We start from the raw sequence: 21,133 nt of genomic DNA on the forward strand, positions 1-21,133 counted from the left end.
AATAATGTTCATGTCTGGTGACTGGGCTGGCAAATTCTGGAGCACCTTGACCTTCTTCGCTTTCAGGAACTTCTACATGGAGGTGGAAGTACGAAAAGGAGCACTATCCTGTTGAAGAATTTGCCCTCTCCTGTGGTTTGTAATGTAATGGGCTCACAAATGTCTTGATATCTCAGGCTGTTGATGTTGCCATTCACTCTACAGATCCCTTGCATGCCCCCATACTAAATGTAACCCCAAACCATGATTTTTACCTTCACCAAACTTGACTGATTTCTGTAAGTATCTTAGGTCTATGCTGGTTCCAATAGGTCTTCTGCAGTAATAATAATAATAATTCCTTACATTTATATAGTGTTTTTTTAGACATTCAAAACGATTTACACATTATTGGGGGAATCCCCTCAACCACTACCATTGTGCAGCATCCACCTGGATGACGCAATGGCAGCCATATTGCACCAGACAGCACACCACACACCAGCTAACTGGTGGAGAGGAGACAGTATTTGTGATGATTGGGAGGAAGTTCAACAGATGATTCATTAGAAAAATCTGCCTTCTGCCACTTTTCCAAATGATCAACTAGAAGTCAAGTTATTATCTGTTGCTCTTGGGATCGACAACAAGACTTTTGTCAGATAGTGTACCTCTCTCAATCACTGTCAGATAATCGGTTAAATATGTATAACATTTAGAAAACTGCAGTTTACTCAAAATACTCTTCTAAATATTAACACATGCATAAAAAGGATTTGAAATCAGAGTTTATTAGTGACTCACAGGTAAAATCTGGAAGTGTTTAATCTTCTGATGATGGCAAAGAGTGAGAACGAATGCTTTTGGGTTGCTCTGGCTGTCTCTCAACAGGAATAACCTACAAGACAAAACACTCTGATTAATTGCACTGTCCTCTTTCAAAACAGCAGTTAATAATGCTTATCAATGTGAAAAATACCATACCCATCAACCTGGCCTTGCTGCATAATCATCCTGTGGGATTCCTCTCTCATAATGCGGCCGTGGAACCATAACTGTGTCCTGTGGATCACTGAGAACAAACACAAAAAGCAAATTAATGGAAAAAAATGTTGTAATTGCCAATTGACCCTTCGCTAAGCCATACCTAAAAATCACCACTTACCAATCGTGGCTTAGCAACCGTAGCTACGCGCAGGGGCTCTGTCAAGTTTTCAAGTGAGGGAAACACGCCAAAGCGTTGTGCACATAGATTGTGCAAATCTGATACCCGGTATCCTTAAAGTTTGTACAAGGTGGTGGAATTTTTTCCCTTTTCAAAACCAAAAACCAAAGGGGAGAAAGCCAGCTTGGATCAAGCTGTGTGAGGGGCGCTAGAGGAGAGGAGTTACGTTGTTTTTGTTTTGAAATTGTTATGAAATGCTTTTATATTTGGCAGCGGATTTATATTTGCCGGTAGGGAAAATGTATTTGTTCACTTCTGTTATTTATACTTTGATTTGCATTTCAATTTATTTATTAATTTATCAATTCCACTTAACTGCAAATTCGAATAGAAACTAGATAAAGAGCACACAAACAAACTGACACTAATAGGTACTGTACATTGTTATGGGTCAATGAGGCTAATATTCGGCACAAGTTCATCAGTTTCCCCTTTCTTGCTGCTCTTTCTATGAATGAATTATGTAAAAGCACTGTCCATGCGTGCTTCCTCGTTGGTCAGTAACACGATATGTCATTGCATAACAATTAATCTATCAGGCTTTTTGCTAAAAAAAAAAAGAGAAATCACGGTTTAATTAGTTACTATTAGATTATTTTTAAATGTCACCTATCCTGCTGTGCATGAACTAAGCTGTTGAATGGTCAGCGTATGAGTCTGCTAGGCTAAGCTAGCTCCAATTTTGATTAAATTATAATTATAATAAAAATAATCGGTTACCTATTGAGTGGTGAATATACCCCTGTAATGCATACTGCAGTTCTTTTTTGTCTGGCTTTCTTGGATATCTCAACCGTTTGCCAAAAATGACTAATTATATCCCTGGCAATATCTGTCACTGATGCATACACATTGTGATAGAAAAAGCATGAAAGCTTGACAGGCATAGAAACAGTAACTAAGGAGGGTGGGGCTTAGCGAATAGTCAATTATGACAAGATACTGCAGCCAAAAACACTTTTTTCGTGTACTTGTTTTTGTATTACTTCTCCCACATACAGCAAAAAGCAGAGGACACTCTACAGTTTGTCAATATTAAATATTGCTGCTGCTGGACAACAATGTACTTTTGAGGCTTTTTTTAGTCTTGAATGAAGTTTACATCGCAACTCTGCAGTTTATTTATAAGGATAGTGCCTATTTTAAATATTCATAATTTTGAAGCATTGGATTCAGTAAAACGGCTGCCATCAGCCTGTCTGAGCAGACCAAAGAAAGCGATGGTTGATGCATATTAAGTCCCTAGGGGAGAAAAACTAAATTTTCTCAGCATAAATTTCAAATTACAGCTGAACAAATCATTATACATCAAGCCACATTCCGAGTCGATCTCTCTCTTTTGTATTTTGTAGTGGTGTATATTTATACCACAGAAACTGGTAGTGTTTGCTTTGCTCTGGATTTTTCGGGGTTAATTATTGTGAAATCCCGATTGCAACAGAGAAATACTGGTAAATCTCTGTTGATTGATGGCATTTCATGCCGTTCAGTCTTATAATCTTAAAATGTGAGCAAAAATTACCTGTTTTTTCACTTTAGTCACTATGCTAGAGAATCATTCAAATACTAGCTCTAAAGGGATGTTTGTGAACTGGCAAAGGTTTCTGCTGTTCTGACGTCAGCTGCAGATGTGAAGGAATGCAGGAAGAAACCATTTCCTCATACAAAGGGTTTTTGAGAGCCTGTGTTTGATTTTCTTTTTTTATACACACGATTATGCTGTCAAACAGTTGTATAAATGGAATTTCACACTCGTAGCAGATACATTTGCTCGTAGTAAATATGGCTGTATATTGGCAGTGGTGGGCACTCGGCTTGCAGCCTCAAGCCAACGCACACCTTCCATTAGTGCAGATATACAGCTATATCGCACTGCTACGATTTATGAAACAGTTCTGAATAAATAAGTGATAAATAAGAGATAAATCTAAGGGTGCTTTCACACCTGTAGATTGATTGTTTTGTGTCAAATTAAGGATTCAAATTGTTACAGTTGCTGTTTGTTCCTGGTGCGGTTTGGTTTCACACATTAAAGATCCAATGACCAAAATTATTAAAACAAGTCACGTGTGAGAAAACTCTACTCATATCGGTCAGAGTTTGGTAATTTTACGGGATTTCACTCACACAAAGCTGCCATCGTTATACTAATTTATAACGATGAGAAATAAGACAATTAGTGATATAGGGCACTTTAATTTTGAATTATGACACATACAAACAGTCACTAAATATAAATCAGAGATAAAACTCTCATACATAGCCTCAGTTCAATTGCCCAAGGTTTTAAAAATTTTTTACCTATTCTATATCAGAAATTGTGTTGGTATTATATATTTTATATAGCTAAACAGCATCCTTACAGGAAATGCACTTGACATCCCATCTTCCTCATTATTCACTTTTCTCATAGCCATATGTAGGCTATGCCCATTACATAACCAAAATACAATGCGATATAGACTGGTTTGTTGGTTCATTGGATCATATTGCTTTGTCACTACAACCAAACCACTCCAGAGTTTGTTTCAACCGAGCCGAAACCATCTCATTCAGGCAGTCTCAGACTGATTGTTTTGCTGTGGATCAGAGCACGATTGCATGATTCATATATGCCCAAACGAACTAAGCTAAGGGGGCAAACAAACATCGAAACAAACATCTAAGTGTGAAAGCACCCTAAAATCCCCTGCATTTAAAACCATTGCCTTTGATATGTCTAACAATGAAACAAGAATTCTGACATTAACCAAGGTTCAGAATTAGGTGCTAGAAATATATGCAAATGAATCAACAACTTAAACATATTCATCTGCAGCATCTTGCCTAATGCCACATATTCAAAAAACTAAATTAAATTAGTTAAATTAAATAAAGAACAGTCACCTGAACTTAATGGCGAGGGATGTAAAGGGCTGGGGCTTCCCAAAACATTCATTCTCTGACTCCGCTTCTGTACAGACATTTAAAAAAGTATAAGAAATTCATAAAATGACTTAATGACTGGCAGACTATTAAACCTGAGTATCTTAGCACTCACTCTCCAAGTGTGTCCCTCCTCCATGGCAGCGCTCTGAGCCTCTACAGGGTTGTCAATCACGCGACCAGTCCTTCCAGAAAAGTCCATCGCAACCAGCGAGTTCTCGGACACACTCCGCTGTAATCAAAACAGTCCCACTTTAGAATACACACTTTGTTTGTTCAAATTAGATCAAAGGGATAATCCTCACAAAAATGAAAATGCTGTTGTCATTTACTCAACCCTACACTTGTTCCGAACCTGTTTAAGCTTCTTTTATCCATTGAACGGAAGATGTATGGTAAAGAACGTTATAAAAAAACAGCCATTTGACATCTATAGTATTTTTTGTTCCTACTATGGATATTAACAGCTATTTCTTTCCAACATTATTTAGAATATCTTGTTTTGTGTTCAACAGTAGAATGAAATTCAAAAAGTTTAGTGTGTGAAAATGGGGAGGTAATTGTTATATATGGTTAAACTACCCCTTTAAAATGCCTCTATTTTTCTTGTTTGAACATTAACTTTCATGTTAACGAGTAATGCGGCTGTTTGCTAAGATCAATATAGTTACAATCTCCCAAAAGAAGCAACTGATTGTCTGAAAAAGGTCATCAGTAATTCCAATCTAACTTCTTGCACAAACTTACACAGGCTTCGGAAAAAAAAATTGTATGATGTCAGTCTATGGCTTTTCATTGATTAACTGCAAACAATGCGTACTTTGACCCTTTAATAATGTAGTTGTGCTGCTGATGGCCTGCAATGTCTGGATCATGTTGTGGGTAAGGGATATTGCCTCATTCCTTAATACAGGAAAACAGAGATATATTACTGTTTGTATCATGATACCGTTTAGTACAGTACAGTACAGGACATTATGATTCAGTATGGGCTAAGCTTTTCCACTGACAGCAGTACACTTACTTAGTAGAAATGGCATATGACAAAAAGTTGTGATCTAGTGACAATTTTTTGGAAACAAACAGACCCTTTCAACCATTTGTCTGGGTTTCTCAGCAGTGTAAGTCATCATAGATGGGTAAAAAAAGATAGCAGTTGAAGGGAGACAAACATATTATACCACGATATATCTTAATATGCCACAAATTTATAGTTTTTGCATTTTATTTAGCTCAAATAACAAAATCAAAACTCAACAATAGTGTTTTAACAACTTTCTAAACACAAAAAAAAGAATTCAAACTGTGGTTCCACACAATCGATTAAGTTAACTTGTTAGTTTTGACAAATTCAAGTGGATTGTACATATAATAACTAAGTTGTCGCAAAAAACTTGTGTTGTTCTCATTTTGAATAAGTACTTTGAACAAACATCATTTTTTTAATGCACACTATTGGTTCTGTACTGTTCTGTGAGGCATTGTTAAGAAAGGGTGCCAACAATAGTACAATATGACTTGCTATTTAGATACTGCTTACAGTGGAAATGAAAGTAGATGCATAAAGTAACATACTGTACTAAACCCTACTGCTCAAAGGAAACAAGTCATTTATAATAAAATGCTAAGGAAGGCTTTAGACCTGCAATTTAAATATGGTAACAAGCATTTTGTTTAAAGGAACACTACACATTTTTGAGGGGAATATGCTCATTTTAAAACTCCACTTAAAGTTAAACTGTTAAGTTTTACCTTTTTTTGAATATATTCAGCCAATATCCTGGTCTGACAGAAGCACTTTTAGCTTAGCTTAGCATACACAAAAATTACTTCTCTTATAACAGGTTGTTGGTATTTATTATCTTCATAGGGATAGAAATAACACTTATGAACAACACCTAACGATTTACCATGTGGGAAAAATTATGCGTTTAAAATATATATATACAGCACGATTTCAAATATCAACAGGATATTTACACATCCCTGCATTACATGAAATGATCCTTGTCAATTTGTACAATATACTTCACAGTATTACATCAACTGATGTCTATAAGCTGCAGCAACATCGCTTGTATATTGTTCATCTTTTTTTGCCTTCATTTTCATTTGGTTTATTTGATGCCTTAATTTTATCTGGCAAACAGGAATTGACATTCATTTTAATGTTTATTAGAGGTTCAAATAAAAAGCCAACGGAAAATGATGTATATAAATAATATATAACATTTACAGTTCCGTTTGTAATACAAGATTTGGTTTCTAGAACATTAATATTTTATTACAGCAAATTCAGCAGACTAACTCAACAACATGCCGAAACTCAAAATGTCAGAGACGTACTTTAAATAAAGTCCAAATAACATTACAGAAGATCAATGTGCAGATAGGCTAACATTAGTTTTGTCTTCCTAATATATTTTAGACCCATAAAGAGAATTACTGCTAGATATAGATCACATGCATTTTTCCTGTCATTACTAGGCGTGTATCAGCAAACTAATAATAAAGCCTGACAAAACCCTCACAGAATAAACAGTGATCCAACAGATCCAGTAGGTAAGAAAGTATAGTTTACTGCTGAACTCGTTTTATCATGGTAAAATAACACAGAAATCGAATAATAACACTTCAATTTCCTCCCGAAGCGCCGACGATCTGTCAACCATGGTGACACACCCCGTATTTATGGAATTAAATTACTGGGTAAAAACAAACTTTTTACAAAATGAAGATCTACACCTATATCAGCTGATAACGTGTCTTAACTGACCCAAACCATCTATCGGGACTTTTTATTGCAAGTGTATTTAATTTTTTTTTTTTTGGGCCCATTTTCGTTAATTAACAACGAGGAGGCTGGCTTTATGACTTGTACTGCAGCCAGCCTGCAGGGGACGATCTAAAGGCTGGGACCTTCACTTAAAAGCACTCGTGTGGCACACACTTGCGTGAGACAGTTATTCACTTTGGTTTGAAATATTTTGAACATGGTTTCAAAATAATTGTTCAAAGAGCCTGTTTGAGTGTTCCTTTAAGACAATGGGTAGAACAGAATGGGCCATCTGACCAATCAGAGAAGAAAAGTGAGACCAGATCCTTGAAAAAAAACAGTTTGATAGTTGGAAACAAATTGGAATACATTAAAACCAATAGCAAATTGACTTCCATGGCATTTTTCCTTACTAATGTTTTTAACTGAATATAATATTGAGACATTTCACTGTAAAGAGTCCCATAAATACAGTATTACACTTGATCAATTGTTAAAAGCACAGGGATTATTTCAGGACTAGAAAAACCTAAAGACATTAAAAAAGCCTTTTCACAATGGAAATGGTTAAACCAGGAGCATATTTCACCTTTACTTTGGGATAAAAAACTGTTTAAAAAGCCTTGAAATCTATAAACAAAACCTACACGCTGTTCCTAAAAACAGCTTACTCTGATCAGCAAAACCACTAAAGGCTTAAATTAAATCGTACAGCAACCACTGTGTTCGTGCATTTTCCCTGCATGAATGTTCGCAAAGCAAATCAGCGTAAAGGAATCTATATTCGCACGCTTCATTAGCACACTGTTCATACGCTTATGAGCAGATTAAGTGAACTCTCAGCAAGAGCGTTCCTAAAGAGCGCACCGGGAGCATATAATACCAGGTGGACTCATAGAAGCATGAACAGAGCAGCACATTTAACCCATTGACTGCACTGGCTGAAAGAGCACCATGTTTCTTACCACAGGTGTGGTGAAGTTTGATATGGTCTTCCTCTGGTGGGGGGTCTTGTAGTTCTGATATAGCAGAATTCCAAACTGAAAAGAGAAGAGTGTGTTTGTGTGGATTAACAAGAATGGACAAGTGTGTGTGTATGTGGTGTGGGGTAAGAATTCAACAAAAAAAAATAAATAAATAAATTCACATTTTTATTTATATTTAATTTCCTATTATATTAATAGTATTGTTATTAGAATATTAATATTTAAACTTTTACTATCCTCTAAAAATACCCTTTTTTTGCATTTTGAAATAAGCTTGTGAAGCCAATACTTGCTTTACTTATAGATATCTATAATTATTAGTTGCTGTTGTATTTTTTTCTAGCAACATTTTAAATGGAAGAGAAAAAAAAACATTATGCAAATTAAAATAAGCTTTTGAAGAAATAAACCCACAAATGGCACACTTACAGACCGTATCATTTTTATTATTAGTTTTTTTTACTTTGAATAATTTAATTTATTGTATAATTAACATTTAATAAAATGCTTTACCTACCTAAAAATTACATTTTAAACATGTCAATAATGTTGAAATAAAAAATATCTGTTTTATATTTGTGTAGTGTTAGTACTAATTCTGTTTCATAATATTGTCTCCAAGAAAAAAAGAAAAAAATACAATAAATAAAGCTCACAACAAATGGCAGATTATATTACAATTTTGTTAGGCACTTCAAAAAGAGGTATGGGTTATTTATTTATTTTTCTTTAAATTAATTAATACATTTTAATCATTAAAAAAACAAGTACTCATAAAACTGATAAAATAGTCAGTAAAGACATTTATAGGCTGTAAATTTTTTTTTGTTATTTCAAATAAATGCTGCTAGTCTAAACCCAATTGTTTATTTATTTCTTTGTCTGGGTTATTTTATGCATTCATTTATTTTTCTTCAAATTAATCAATACATTTTAATGATTAAAATAAATTAAGGACTCATGAAACTTAGTAAAAACAAGGTCTACAAGAAATTCTTTTTCTTTATTTGTTTTTTTATTTACTGGTCTGGGTTATTTTATTTATTTAATTATTTATTTATCTTCTAGTTAATTAATAAATATTTTTTTAAAAATCAAGGACTCATGAACTGATTAAAATAGTCAGTAAAGACATTTATAGTGCTACAAAAAATGTATTTCAAATAAATTTGCTAATCTAAACCTATTCAATAATTTTATTTATTAGTTAATTAATTGATTAATTTATTTATTTATTTATTTGTCTGGGCTATTTTATTTATCCATTTCTCTTCAAATTAATTAATATATTTTAATAATTTTTAAAGTTAAGCTGATTAAAATAGTCAGTAAAGACATTTACAAGAAAAACAAGGCTACAAGAAATTCTATTTTATTTCAAATCAATACAGAAAAAATACATTTAAATAACATTTAAATGAATAAAAATAAAATGTATTTATTTATTTTCTGGGCTATTTATTTATGTAATTATTTATTGCTCTGGGTTATTTTATTTATTTTTTTTATCTTTTTTAGACATTTAAAAAAAGACATTTATAATGCTACAAGAAATTTTATTTCAAGTAAAGTCTGCTAGTATAAACCTATTAGATAATTTTATTTATTTATTTATTTATGTATTTATTTTCTGTGCTATTTATTTATGTAATCATTTATTGCTCTGGATTATTTTATTTATTTATTTATTTATTTATTTATTTATTTATTTGTCTGGGTTATTTTATGTATTTATTTCTTTTCAAATTAATTAATAAATGTTAATAATTAAAAAAGGTGAAATTTTATAAAATCGACAGTAAAGACATTTATAGGGCTTACAAAGAATTTAATTTTATTTCAAATACATGTCATTAAATACTTAAAATACTTCCTTGTTATCCATGCTGTTAATTTAAACTCTTAAATTTATTAATTTATTATTATTTAGATGCATTTACTTATTTATTATTAACATTGGTGAGGGAAGGAATGAATTTTATAAAAATATTTAAAAAGCTATAAATAATGAGAAACTGGAGGACCTCATATGTTGTAATAATGTATCATCATGTTTTATCAGTCTACCTTGAGCAGTCTAAAAGCAGTCATCCAGCATGTGCGGCTCTGCTCGTCCTCGGCACAAAGCATCTTCAACTCCTTCAGCTCAGTCCTGCCCTTACTGGGCTGTCAATCAAAGAGATCTACTGTCAAATCAAGGCACTCCAGTTAATAAGGACTAGCATGCACTGTACCAGGAGAGGCATGGGTTGTTATTTAGACAGGGGTATCATTGAGTTGGAATTAGCGCCAGCCATGCCTCCTCTATTCTCAGTCTATGATTTTGTTCATTTACTGACCGTGGTCCAGCTCACCTTAATGCAGAATTGGTAGTCTGTGGGCGCATTGTGCATCTTTCTGCCTGTCGTCACAGTAAAGATATTGCTCTCCTCCAAGTCTGACAGTAATTGCAGGTGCCTTGGTTCCTAAAACACAATTATAACTTCATTATAACTCCGAACTTACACAGACAGTCCAATATAATGACTGCAGTGAATAGTGAAATGGTTATCCTGACATACATTTTTAAGCCAAAACAAAAGTCAAAATGTGAAATTTTGGATGATGAATTTTTTTTTTAATTATTGCCAAATCATTTCATCATTCCAAATTATTTCATCATTAATGTTATCATAAATTTGACTATTTTCTTTCCAATAACAAAAACATAAATGGTTTTATTGCCTTAGTTAACAATAATAGTTCGACACACATTGTTCAAATCATTTTAACGATGTTGCATTGTGTTGTTTTATATTGTACTCTTATCTATATAGTTCTTTATTTAGGGTGAAATTAATTATATATATATATATATATATATATATATATATATATATATATATATATATATATATATATATATATATATATATATATATATATATATATATATATATATTATGTATTTATTTTTTTTATTTATATAATAGTTCCATATGGTTCAAAAATCAAATTGGCTAACAGCCGTGTGAGGTTCTGAAATGGGGTATATGCACACAGACTTTTAATTTTTTAAACAGCCAGCCCCAGGGCTGTCTTTCCATTATAAAATCGCCACGTTTAGGGTCTGTATTCTTTAAAAATCAGTGATGATCACTGCCTGATACACATACAATATAAAGTGGGTCTCAAATTGGACAATACAAGCATGTATTATAATTCCCTAACATGAATGGACTTGAAACAGGGCAGAATGATATATTTCTAATAATTTATTTTACACTGTTTTTACACAATCATAAAACTTTAATATCAGTTGTAAGTTTATGAATCAGAGGTTTACATTTTTAATGTCAAACATTTTTCACTAGTAACACTTTTCTGCAAACACACATGTGCTGCTCTAAAAAGCACTGATATGCTCATAAACTAAATGCAAGAGTTATGAATTAATATCACAAAAGATTGAAGCAAATCTTGCCTTTGACATTCCTTTAGTGGAGTAGTAGAGTCCAGAACGACGCAGGAACATGTAGAGCTTCTTCCAGGACTTGCGGCCCGTCTCTTTCATATAAAGGAAGCCCTGGATCTCTGGACAGCTGCTGGAATTCAAGAAATTCTATGCAGGAGGGGAGAAAAAAAAGACCATCTGGAAAATGAGTTCTTCAAACCTGGATGCCTACCATGCTTCAATAACGCAGCGTTTCTGCTATCACAAGGCATGAGTATGCATTTCAAAAGCCGTTTGAATCCACTTTGCTCATTCGACAAACACACAGTCATGCAAAGAGTGACGCACGCGGGTGACAATGTAGGCTAATCCAGATTTTGCTGTGTCACAGATGTATTTGCGTGCTATTCTCACCTGTAAAAGCTGGGACTGTGGGATAGAGCCATTCGATTCCTGACACCAAGCCACCATCTGCTCCGGAAAGAAGTTCTGGGAGTGGAGGAGAGAGGAGAGGTAAGAAAAAGACTGTCTGCACTGAACATATGCCAACTCATTCTGTTCCATCAAACAAAAAAAACTATTATTATTGTTTGATGGAATTTTAACAGGATTAGTAACAAAAAGCCACCTTTAGTTAAAGTATAGTTTAGTTTTACCTTTTCAATTTACAGGGCCAATATGAAAATGTATCCTTATTCAAGTTAGATTGAACAAACTTTAAATTAGTGCTATATCAAACTATCGACCCATTATCATTTTTAACCTAATTAATTGTATGTTAAATTTCACTTGGAAATTACCCCCATAAGTCTTTATGATGTGAAATAAACTTCTAAAGATAATTTAGAAGAGCAATTTAGTACAGCAATTATTAATCATAGTTCAACATTTACTAAAATTATCAATTATTAAAAATTCAAGGCTGTGCTTGTTGACATTAGCGAGTTAACACAACCTAACAATGAACAAAGGTATTTTAATGTTTACCAAACATTAACAAACATGAATACTTTAATAAATCTATTGTTCTTTGTTTGTTTATTAATTAAATTAAATATATTAATTAAAATTAACCACATGTTCTGTGTTGTCAAGTGTTACTGAAACTAAAACCACCAGTTGGTGTAGCAAATGCACATTGGATTTATACTATGGATTTGCTGTCCAGTGTTTGGACTAAACTGAACTGAACTTCAACTTTGAAAGCTGGACTGACACCATTTCAATTAACTAGAACTTCTATGTTAAGCTGCTTTGCCACAATTTACATTGTAAAAGTGCTATATAAATAACATGAATTGAATTGAAGTACTTTTTTCATTGCATTCAATCAAATGACTCATTTAGCAATGAAAGTAATGAGTAGTTTATACCAATGACCCACTGAATCATCAGTTCAATTGATTTGTTCAAAATGCAGATTCTTTCAGAAAGGAAACACCAATTGTTTGTTGATTGAACAATTCTATTCTAGAATTTATGAAAAAAAATTCATCACTTTCTGGCCATCGGATATTAGGCATGGATATATATTTGCGATCGTGATTTTCTAAAGTAATACATCGCTTAGTAAACATATATTTTTAACATTTGTTTAACCTCCCCATACAGTTGTATATAGCACTTGGACCCGGAATACGTAAGTGGATTATTTGAAATTTAAAAGAAGGTTAAAATGGCAGAACATTCAGTGCCAGTGTAAGCAGATTTCACTCTGAATTATTGGCTATTGATATTTGTTTACACTATAATAATAATAATAATAATAATAATAATATGAAGACGTATAAGAAAAAAATTAAGAAATAAATACAAAATACATAAATAAATACATATAATATTAATAATAATAACAACAACAACAACAACAATAATAATAATAATAATGAAAAAGAAACAAAACTGAAATTAAAACAAAAACACAAAATCTAAAAATAAAAACCAATTCAAACTATTTATGAAAAAAACTGCATGAGTTATTTGTTAAATGACCCTTTTAAATTTCAAGTATTTCTTGTGAAATGACACTAAAATATATTAAGGTGCTTTGTTTATGGCAATCCTGATTTACATTACTTCTGAATTAAAATTTGACCTGTAAATCTAAAATTTGACTAATACAGCATCAATGAATCAAACAATTGAAACACACTATCTATGATTTTTAGATCAATAATAAATGTAAACCAGCTAATCACACTAATCAACAATTTATTTTGTTGATTTACCACCAGTAAGTTAAAGCATCTTCACCAAAGAATTCAGAAATTCAAACTGGCATAAGCTGAAACCTATCTAAAGCTAATTTAGGTGAGTTGTGCAGAGCATTTTCCAAAGCCAGGGATTACCAAGAGCAGGTTAAGTGTTCTGTCAAATAGACTCGGACTAACCGCCCACAGACTGTTCAAATGCTAGCACACACACACAGTACATACCGTACTAAAGCACGGGCTCAAATCAGATTAAGCTTTGCATGAACATTTTTTCTAAGCGCATAAAACGTCCGTGGCTTAGAGAGCAGGATAAAATGTTTCACAGCGTTCACACTGTAAGGCGCTTATATGACAAAGGTTCAAATATAGTTGTCGGAATGCTGTCAGTTAAAAGATGGAGTCTATGTGGAGTGTATATATATACACACACAGTTGAAGTCAGAATTATTAGCCCCCTTTTGATTTTTTTTTCTTTTTTAAATATTTCCCAAATTATGTTTGACAGAGCAAGGAAATTTTCACAGTATGTCTGATAATACTTTTCCTCTAGAAAAAGTCTTATTTGTTTTATTTTGGCTAGAATAAAAACAGTTTTGATTTTTTTTTAACTATATTTGGGACACAACTTTTAGCCCCTTTAAGCTATTTTTTTTTGACAGTCTACAGAACAAACCATTGTTATAGAATAACTTGCCTAATTACCCTAACCTGCCTAGTTCACCTTATTAACCTAGTGAAGCCTTTAAATGTCACTTTAAGCTGTATAGAAGTGTCTTGTAAAATATCTAGTCAATAATTATTTATTATCATCATGGCAAAGATAAATTAAATCAGTTATTAGAAATAGGTTTTTAAAACTATTATGCTTAGAAATGTGCTGAAACAATCTTCCCTCTATTGAACAGAAATTGGGGAAAAAAATAAACAGGGATGTTAATAATTCAGGGGGGCTAATAATTCTGACTTCAATAATAATAATTCTGACTTATAACTATATATACAAGCTGTACTTGAACGGCCGGAAATTAAATAACTAGGGTTTTTGCAACATATCGAAAGCAGGAATGCATGGCTATTTTTATGAAATGTTTTGTTGGTCACATTTTACAATAAGGTTTCATTATTTATTGTTAATGTATTTGCAAACATGAACTAATAATGAACAAAATGTGAACAGCATTTATTAAGAATCATACTTCTTTACTAAATTTACTAAAGCATTATTAAATACCAAACTCGTGATTTTTAACATTAGTTATTGCACTGTGAATTAACACAAACCAACAATGAACAACATTTTTTTCCAATAACTAACGTGAACAAGGTTAAACAAATACTAATAAATGTAGTGTTTATTTTTTGTTTATGCTAGTAGATATATTGACTAGGATTAACTAACCAAACCTTGGTTTAAAGCTAAGTTTTAAATTTGGCTTTTCAGTGTAATGTACAGAAATTATCCAAAGTAATACACTTAAGTGTTTCTTTGCAATTAAAAGTGTGAGATACACATTTGTAAGGTCTTTTTTCTTACAATTATTTTATTTTCTGTTGTATGGAGCCACAAATCTGCACTTCAACAGGACTTACACCAAGTTCAGTTGTATTAATATCTGTATTCTGAAGATTTTTATGGTGCACTTGTTTATACTTAATATGACTAGTATATACTTAAAAGTCTAAACAAATTTTTTTCTGGCTGTTTACAGTATTTTCTAATTTATGCAGTGATAATAACCTAAATTAAAACAAGACATTTAAATGTGAGTGATTAGGCCAGAAATGTATACAAATTAGTGCACTATTAAGCACAATTATTTTGGGAACAATTCACCCACAAATGAGAATTCCTTTACCATTTTCTCAACCTAAATTGGCACTTATAAAATATATTTCATCTTTTGAGCACAAAAAAAAGTTATTTTGAAGAATGTTAGTAGAAAAAAAAAAACAGTCAGTGACATCCATTGTAGAAACAAAAACAAATAGTATGGACAGTGTGTTTGGGGTAATGCATTACAAGTAACACAAGTTATGTAATAATATTACTTTTCTAACTAACGAGTAAAGTAATGTGTTACTTTAAAAAAAAAAGTAATAATATTTGAGCTACTTTTCTGAAAATGTAATGCGAGTTACTTTTTAGTTTAATTAATTCGCTTTCCAAATATAAGTTGCTGAATTAAAAATTAAGTAGTCACAATGAATCATGGAGTCAATGAGAGAATGTTTCATTATTTTGAATGCATCGAGAAAAAAAAGGGATTGTCTCAATGGACAGTGATTTTACTTGATACAAATAGTATAAAAGTAGCAAACACATTGCTTTAAACTTTCATTAATCTGTATATACGTCATGTATAGCTCTGGGGTCATGAAGTTCTCAGATAACATTACCGTAAAATATTTATTTATGTGTGGTAATCATTTTAAGGTAAATGTAGGTGTAGGTTGTAAAGTGTGTTGTTTATTAAAGCACTCCTTTGTTAAAAAAAAAAAAAAAGTTCTGAAAGAGATCAAGCCTCAGCCTGGTAATAAAAAGTAACTAGAAAGTAACGTAACGCAAGTAATGCAACTAGTTACTTTTTGGGGAGTAACTGTAGTGCATTACTTTCAAAGTAACTTTCCCCAACACTGACAGTGATAGGTTGTTTTTTCTTTTCTTTTCTTTTTTACAAAGTATGTTTGCTATTCTTAATGCTATCAATCAATCAACAGGAGAAGTGAGAAGTATGGTGATAACTCTTCATACTTTTACCTTCTTCACCTGCAGTGGCTTGTCTTAAAGGATTTATAGCTTGCAAGTCATGATTCAAGTGTTCTTAGTGGATTTTTGGGGGATAAGCAGACTTTAATTTCAGTGGATTTGGTTTGAAGTGGTGGTCCTAAAAGAAACGCATGGGTGGGCTGTATTGGACAGGCTGTTTCTCTTACCAGTGGGTTTCTAAAGAACTCATACTTGGCGTAGTTCTTCCTGAAGAGGAACTTGCTCTCTGGAGGCATGCAGGCCTTCACCGACACCACCAGCTCATGATCTTCCAGACACCTCTCTGAATTTAAACACAGATGACATCAGAACACTGTTAGTTTATCTTTATTTGCAAAATAGTTCTTATCATGACATGTGTTGTAACCTTTGAAGCTGGGGAATCTTTCTTTTTCTTTCTTTCTTTTCATTTATTTAATAATTTAGTCTTTCCATAAGCTCTTTCTTTCTTTCTTTTGCACTAAAGCGGGTCACACACCGGATGCGCCACAGCAATATGACAGTAGGAGGTAACGCACACCTGACACGCACATTCGCATGTTAATTAAAATGAAACACTGTGATGCGGCAGAAACATAAACAGTGTTCTGAGTCTTAGCTGGGTGCTGTGGACGTCTGCCGACTGTGCATACCCTAATAGAAATCTTTGTTTAGAATTCTAAAATGCATGATGCTGCATGGCACGTCTCTGAGCAGCACATCCAGTGTGCGACCCCCTTAAGCTCCATCTCCAAAAAGGAAGATATGGTGTAAATTATAATAATGCATTAAATACAGAATCATAATATTTATCCTCAAGTTATCTTTTTTTATATATTACAGTATGAAAATATTGTAATTTAAAGTGTTTTAAAGGTATATTTAAATTAATGCATTTGACAGAAGCATTTAGCTAAAAAGATTTAAAGATTTATAGTTAAAGTTAGTTATATTTAGATCTCTGCGTGTGTGTGTGTGTGTGTGTGTGTGTGTGTGTGTGTGTGTGTGTGTGTGTGTGTGTGTGTGAGTGTGTGTTGTAGTTACTCGAATAGTCTACTAATCTAGCTACTCTAATAAGAGTTTTAAGAATCTCTGCTCTAGTAACTGCTTTTAACCAATAAAATATTTCAGGAAAAATTAAGTAATTTGTTGTTAGATATTTAAATTAGGGAAGTTTAGATCAAATCATTTGATGGGAAATCGGGCATGATCACGTTGTTTCAGACACGATCGAAATCGGACATTACCCACCGATCAGGAGGACACATATATACATCTTTAACACATCTATAGTTATGCGGTGGCTAGGCATGGGCTGGTATAGGATTCTGATGGTATGACAACCTTGGCTAAAAATATCACGATATTGTGATTACTGCTCCAAAAATATTCTTAAAAAAAAAAATGTTCTCCTAATTAAACATAATATATTTTATTTCAGGAAACATATAAAACATTTTAAACCAGTAGCTTTTGATGTAGAGGTTCCATTTCTGCTGAAGATACTGTTGCTGTAAAAAATAAAAATAAAATAGATGTGGAAAACGTAAAAATATAAAAAAAGAAATAAAAAGCATACAATTTAGGAATGGTATAGCAGAAAACTTTGACAGTTTTAAAACCTTGACTTCCAAACCTTCTAACCAAAGTATACCTTGTAACCCGTTATCATCCCATGCCTAGCGGTGGCACAGAACTAGACCTCTTTCTTGACTTCACACAGAAACAGCAACGCGTGCGGCATAACATCACTTGGTTGCAGAGACACTATTGGTTAAATGCCGGCTAAGTAGAACACGGAAGCAGCTTGAAGCGGAAAGTGCAAGTATGTCTATGGTCTGGAGGTATGTAAACTTGCTAGTTGACATGCTGTTTGTTTTATATTATTTTTTAAAAATTATTTACTGTTGCACTAAAGTCCAAAAGTGAGGAATTGATGTTATTTATTACTTGATTTATCAAGCTACCTCACAGAAGTGCTTTGTTTGTTAACAGAGATGTTGAGTGTTGGAATAAGGTGATTTAAATAAAAAATAAAAAATGGAACATCCTGGATCTGTTTTAGTTGTAACTTTTATATACTTTTTTTATGTTTTATAGAAGTATTGGATCGGGTTTCGATCTCGATAGATACTCAAAGTCAAATGACTTAGACTCGAGGGCAAAAAAAAAAACTGATTGGGACATCCCTAATTTTAATGCTACATTTAAATTCACACATTTAGAGGTATCTTGCATTCAAAGTGTTTTCTCTATATAAACCCATTATTGTTGCTCATATCAGCATACTTTACAAGTTAAACAACAAAAGAACATGTTTGTTTGTTTGTTTTTTTGTCAAAATTGTCAAATGAAATGATTTCAGTACCCCACACTACATATATATATATATATATATATATATATATATATATATATATATATATATATATATATATATATATACTTAGTTGAACTAGCAGTTGTACTTGTATGCAAAAGACAAAGCCCTGGCTGAAACCCCATCTAATGCATCAGTTGTCTATATGATCCCTCATCCACTAATTCATTCCTCTGAGAAGGAGAGAGAGCATGACTGTGTATGAAAGAGAAAGCGAGAGGCATTGCAGAGGGATGAGGTCATGTATTTAGCTTGATTGCACCGAGAGGCTGATGGCAGCAAAGTCAGCAGACTCTCTCTTGCTAATGGCTTACATAACGGCAACGTTTCCAGAAGGTTTCCATAACGTTGCCGCTCTAATGTCTCCAGAAGCGATGGGGGGGTCAACACATCCAACCACACCAAATAATGCTTCAGAGATGTCAGCTGACCAAAACAGACCAACCACGCCCTGCAAAATGATGACATCATAGCATGTGACCTGCACAATAAGCGCCTATGCAAAAGTCCAGAAGAAGAAAAAAAAGTGCACAAATCAAAATAAAGAGTCGATTGTGTGAATCTGAATAATTTGAGAAGCTCAAAAGTGGGATTTTTAACACCATTCCAGTGCAACGGCTGCATCTCTAAAGGTCAGGCGGAGTTAAATCTGTTTAGTTTGATTTAGACAAGGGGTTAATCTGTAATCTGCCTGAGAAATAGGCAGCCACACGTGTCCTCACGACTGTCCTCTCTCCAAGCTCATTTCCTCAAAAGCATCAGCACTGCAAAGATTTTATTCCTCTTTCAGGGTTTAGACGCTTCGTGAGCTGTTGTGCATGCAAAACGTGCAGCCGTGCATGATGTATAATGCCGTATTTGAGAGCTTAAGCGTTAATAAAACAAGTATGCGTGTGTATATAAGAGTCTGGGCTTGCTGAAAGGTGATTTCCTGTTACACAAAGTGCAGCGCACTGGGAACCCAGTGTCCCCGGACAGAACAGCTTGTCCTCCTGGACTGGGTGTGTGCCGCACGCACAAGTCATATGGACACAGAATAAAAAACTTGTCTTACCCAAACCAAGCAAGGAATGATGCTCCACTAGTGACCAGCAGTTGTCATCCAGGCAGTGGCTCTTGTAAACCAGGAACTGACACACATCTCTGGCCATCATGCCAGCAGTGACTTCCACAACTTTTCCCACACCATCCTCGCTGAAAACCTTGATAATCTGTTGAACACACAAACAGACACACATACACATGCAGAATGTCAATTACGAAGCGAACAGTGCTTAATATGACCTCAAGGCAATGTTCTGGATGAGTTTAATTTGTCAAACAATTACAGACACACTCTGGCATAATACTCCAGACAAGATAATTACGCGGCTTGTATTTCGACAGCCCGTTCAGTGTAAACCGTCCAAGCTAAACATACGCTCCGCTTTTCAGTTATTGAAGAGTTAAAGCAATGCTTGACAGGGAACAAAAGTTTGTTTACATTTGTCGCTCAAGTTTTTTTATAGCATATCTCAATGTTTATGCGATCCTTCGTTTAATCTACATGGACTCTTATCGTGTTTAGATGGAGCACGGCGCTCATAAGCATGACTGACTTGAACACGCACGCACAAGAGGATATACTCCATTAAGAGAGATTCACGTGAAAGTCAACGGCCCGGACGGAAATGGAAGAGAAAATGCTTTCAGTGATCGAGTACACAAAACTAAAAACTTGTGTGTGCACAACTGAACATGCACATTCATACACAAATGCAACTACATACTTTTTTGTTAATTACAAAAATATTTGCACAACTATAATTTAAAATATTATTAAACCAGCATCTGCAGGATGTGTGTGGTATTCCTCTAAAAAAGTAGTTTCCGTCAGTCTTACCTCTACAGCCAGATACAAGCAACAGTCCGGCGAACACGATGGCATTTTTACTCTGAGACAAGCTCAGCTCGTTCACACAGCAAGAGAGAGAGAGAGAGAGAGAGAGGGAGGAGAGAAGGGGAGGAGGGAAGGAAAGTGAGAGGATGAGAGGACTTGAGAATAGACAGAGGGTTGAGATGAGACCCAGAGAGCTGCTGAAACAAGAGAGGGAGAGAGAGAGAGAGAGACTCAGCTGACAAGCAGCTTGCGTCTTACAATGCTCTGGTGGATTAAGCTGAGAGAAAGAAACTCGAGGTGTGAGTGAGATAGAGAGAGAAGGAGAGAGAGAGAGAGATGGCTAGTGCGCTGATTTGTCAATACAACTCGCATACTGGGTTTCCCTTTAGTAAACGAACAAAAGTCTGACATCATTTCATCATTCTTTACTTGTAAAAGTTATTCTTGCACTGAACAAAAGAAGCAGGGCATTGTTGGGTGAAAAGATCTGAATAGGGACTAAGGTTGTCTCATTGTCATTTTGCAAACAGCTTCTGTACCAATGACAGCAATTATTTAACTGGATTAAATTGACTGACAATAAAAGAAGAT

General features: G+C 33.7%; 1 protein-coding gene across 17 annotated transcripts in view; it reads right to left on the reverse strand.

Annotated features, from left to right (window-relative positions):
* The window catches only part of grb10a (growth factor receptor-bound protein 10a), a 117,516-nt gene that overhangs the window by 7,011 nt on the left and 89,372 nt on the right, over positions 1–21,133 (reverse strand). For 6 of the 17 annotated variants that reach the window (XR_015515878.1, XR_015515877.1, XR_015515876.1 and 3 more), the window contains 11 exons: positions 19,718–19,874; positions 16,472–16,587; positions 11,739–11,813; positions 11,355–11,492; positions 10,246–10,356; positions 9,959–10,057; positions 7,871–7,945; positions 4,245–4,361; positions 4,091–4,157; positions 964–1,051; positions 784–877 (listed from right to left, as the gene is read on the reverse strand). Coding sequence is in view for 4 of the 17 variants with exons in the window: in XM_087294358.1 (XP_087150484.1) it covers positions 784–877; positions 964–1,051; positions 4,091–4,157; positions 4,245–4,361; positions 7,871–7,945; positions 9,959–10,057; positions 10,246–10,356; positions 11,355–11,492; positions 11,739–11,813; positions 16,472–16,587; positions 19,718–19,874 (1,137 nt within the window). In the remaining 13 variants the exon portion in view is untranslated. Of the gene's footprint in view, positions 1–783; positions 878–963; positions 1,052–4,090; positions 4,158–4,244; positions 4,362–7,870; positions 7,946–9,958; positions 10,078–10,245; positions 10,357–11,354; positions 11,493–11,738; positions 11,814–15,076; positions 15,676–15,929; positions 16,588–19,717; positions 19,875–20,545; positions 20,600–21,133 lie in introns of those variants that run through there. The other 11 variants (XR_015515887.1, XR_015515885.1, XR_015515884.1 and 8 more) reach the window with 4 other exon arrangements.

This window comes from Danio rerio, chromosome 19 (genome assembly GCF_052040795.2).
Source record: "Danio rerio strain M-AB ecotype USA chromosome 19, GRCz13ab, whole genome shotgun sequence".
NCBI lineage: Eukaryota > Metazoa > Chordata > Actinopteri > Cypriniformes > Danionidae > Danio > Danio rerio.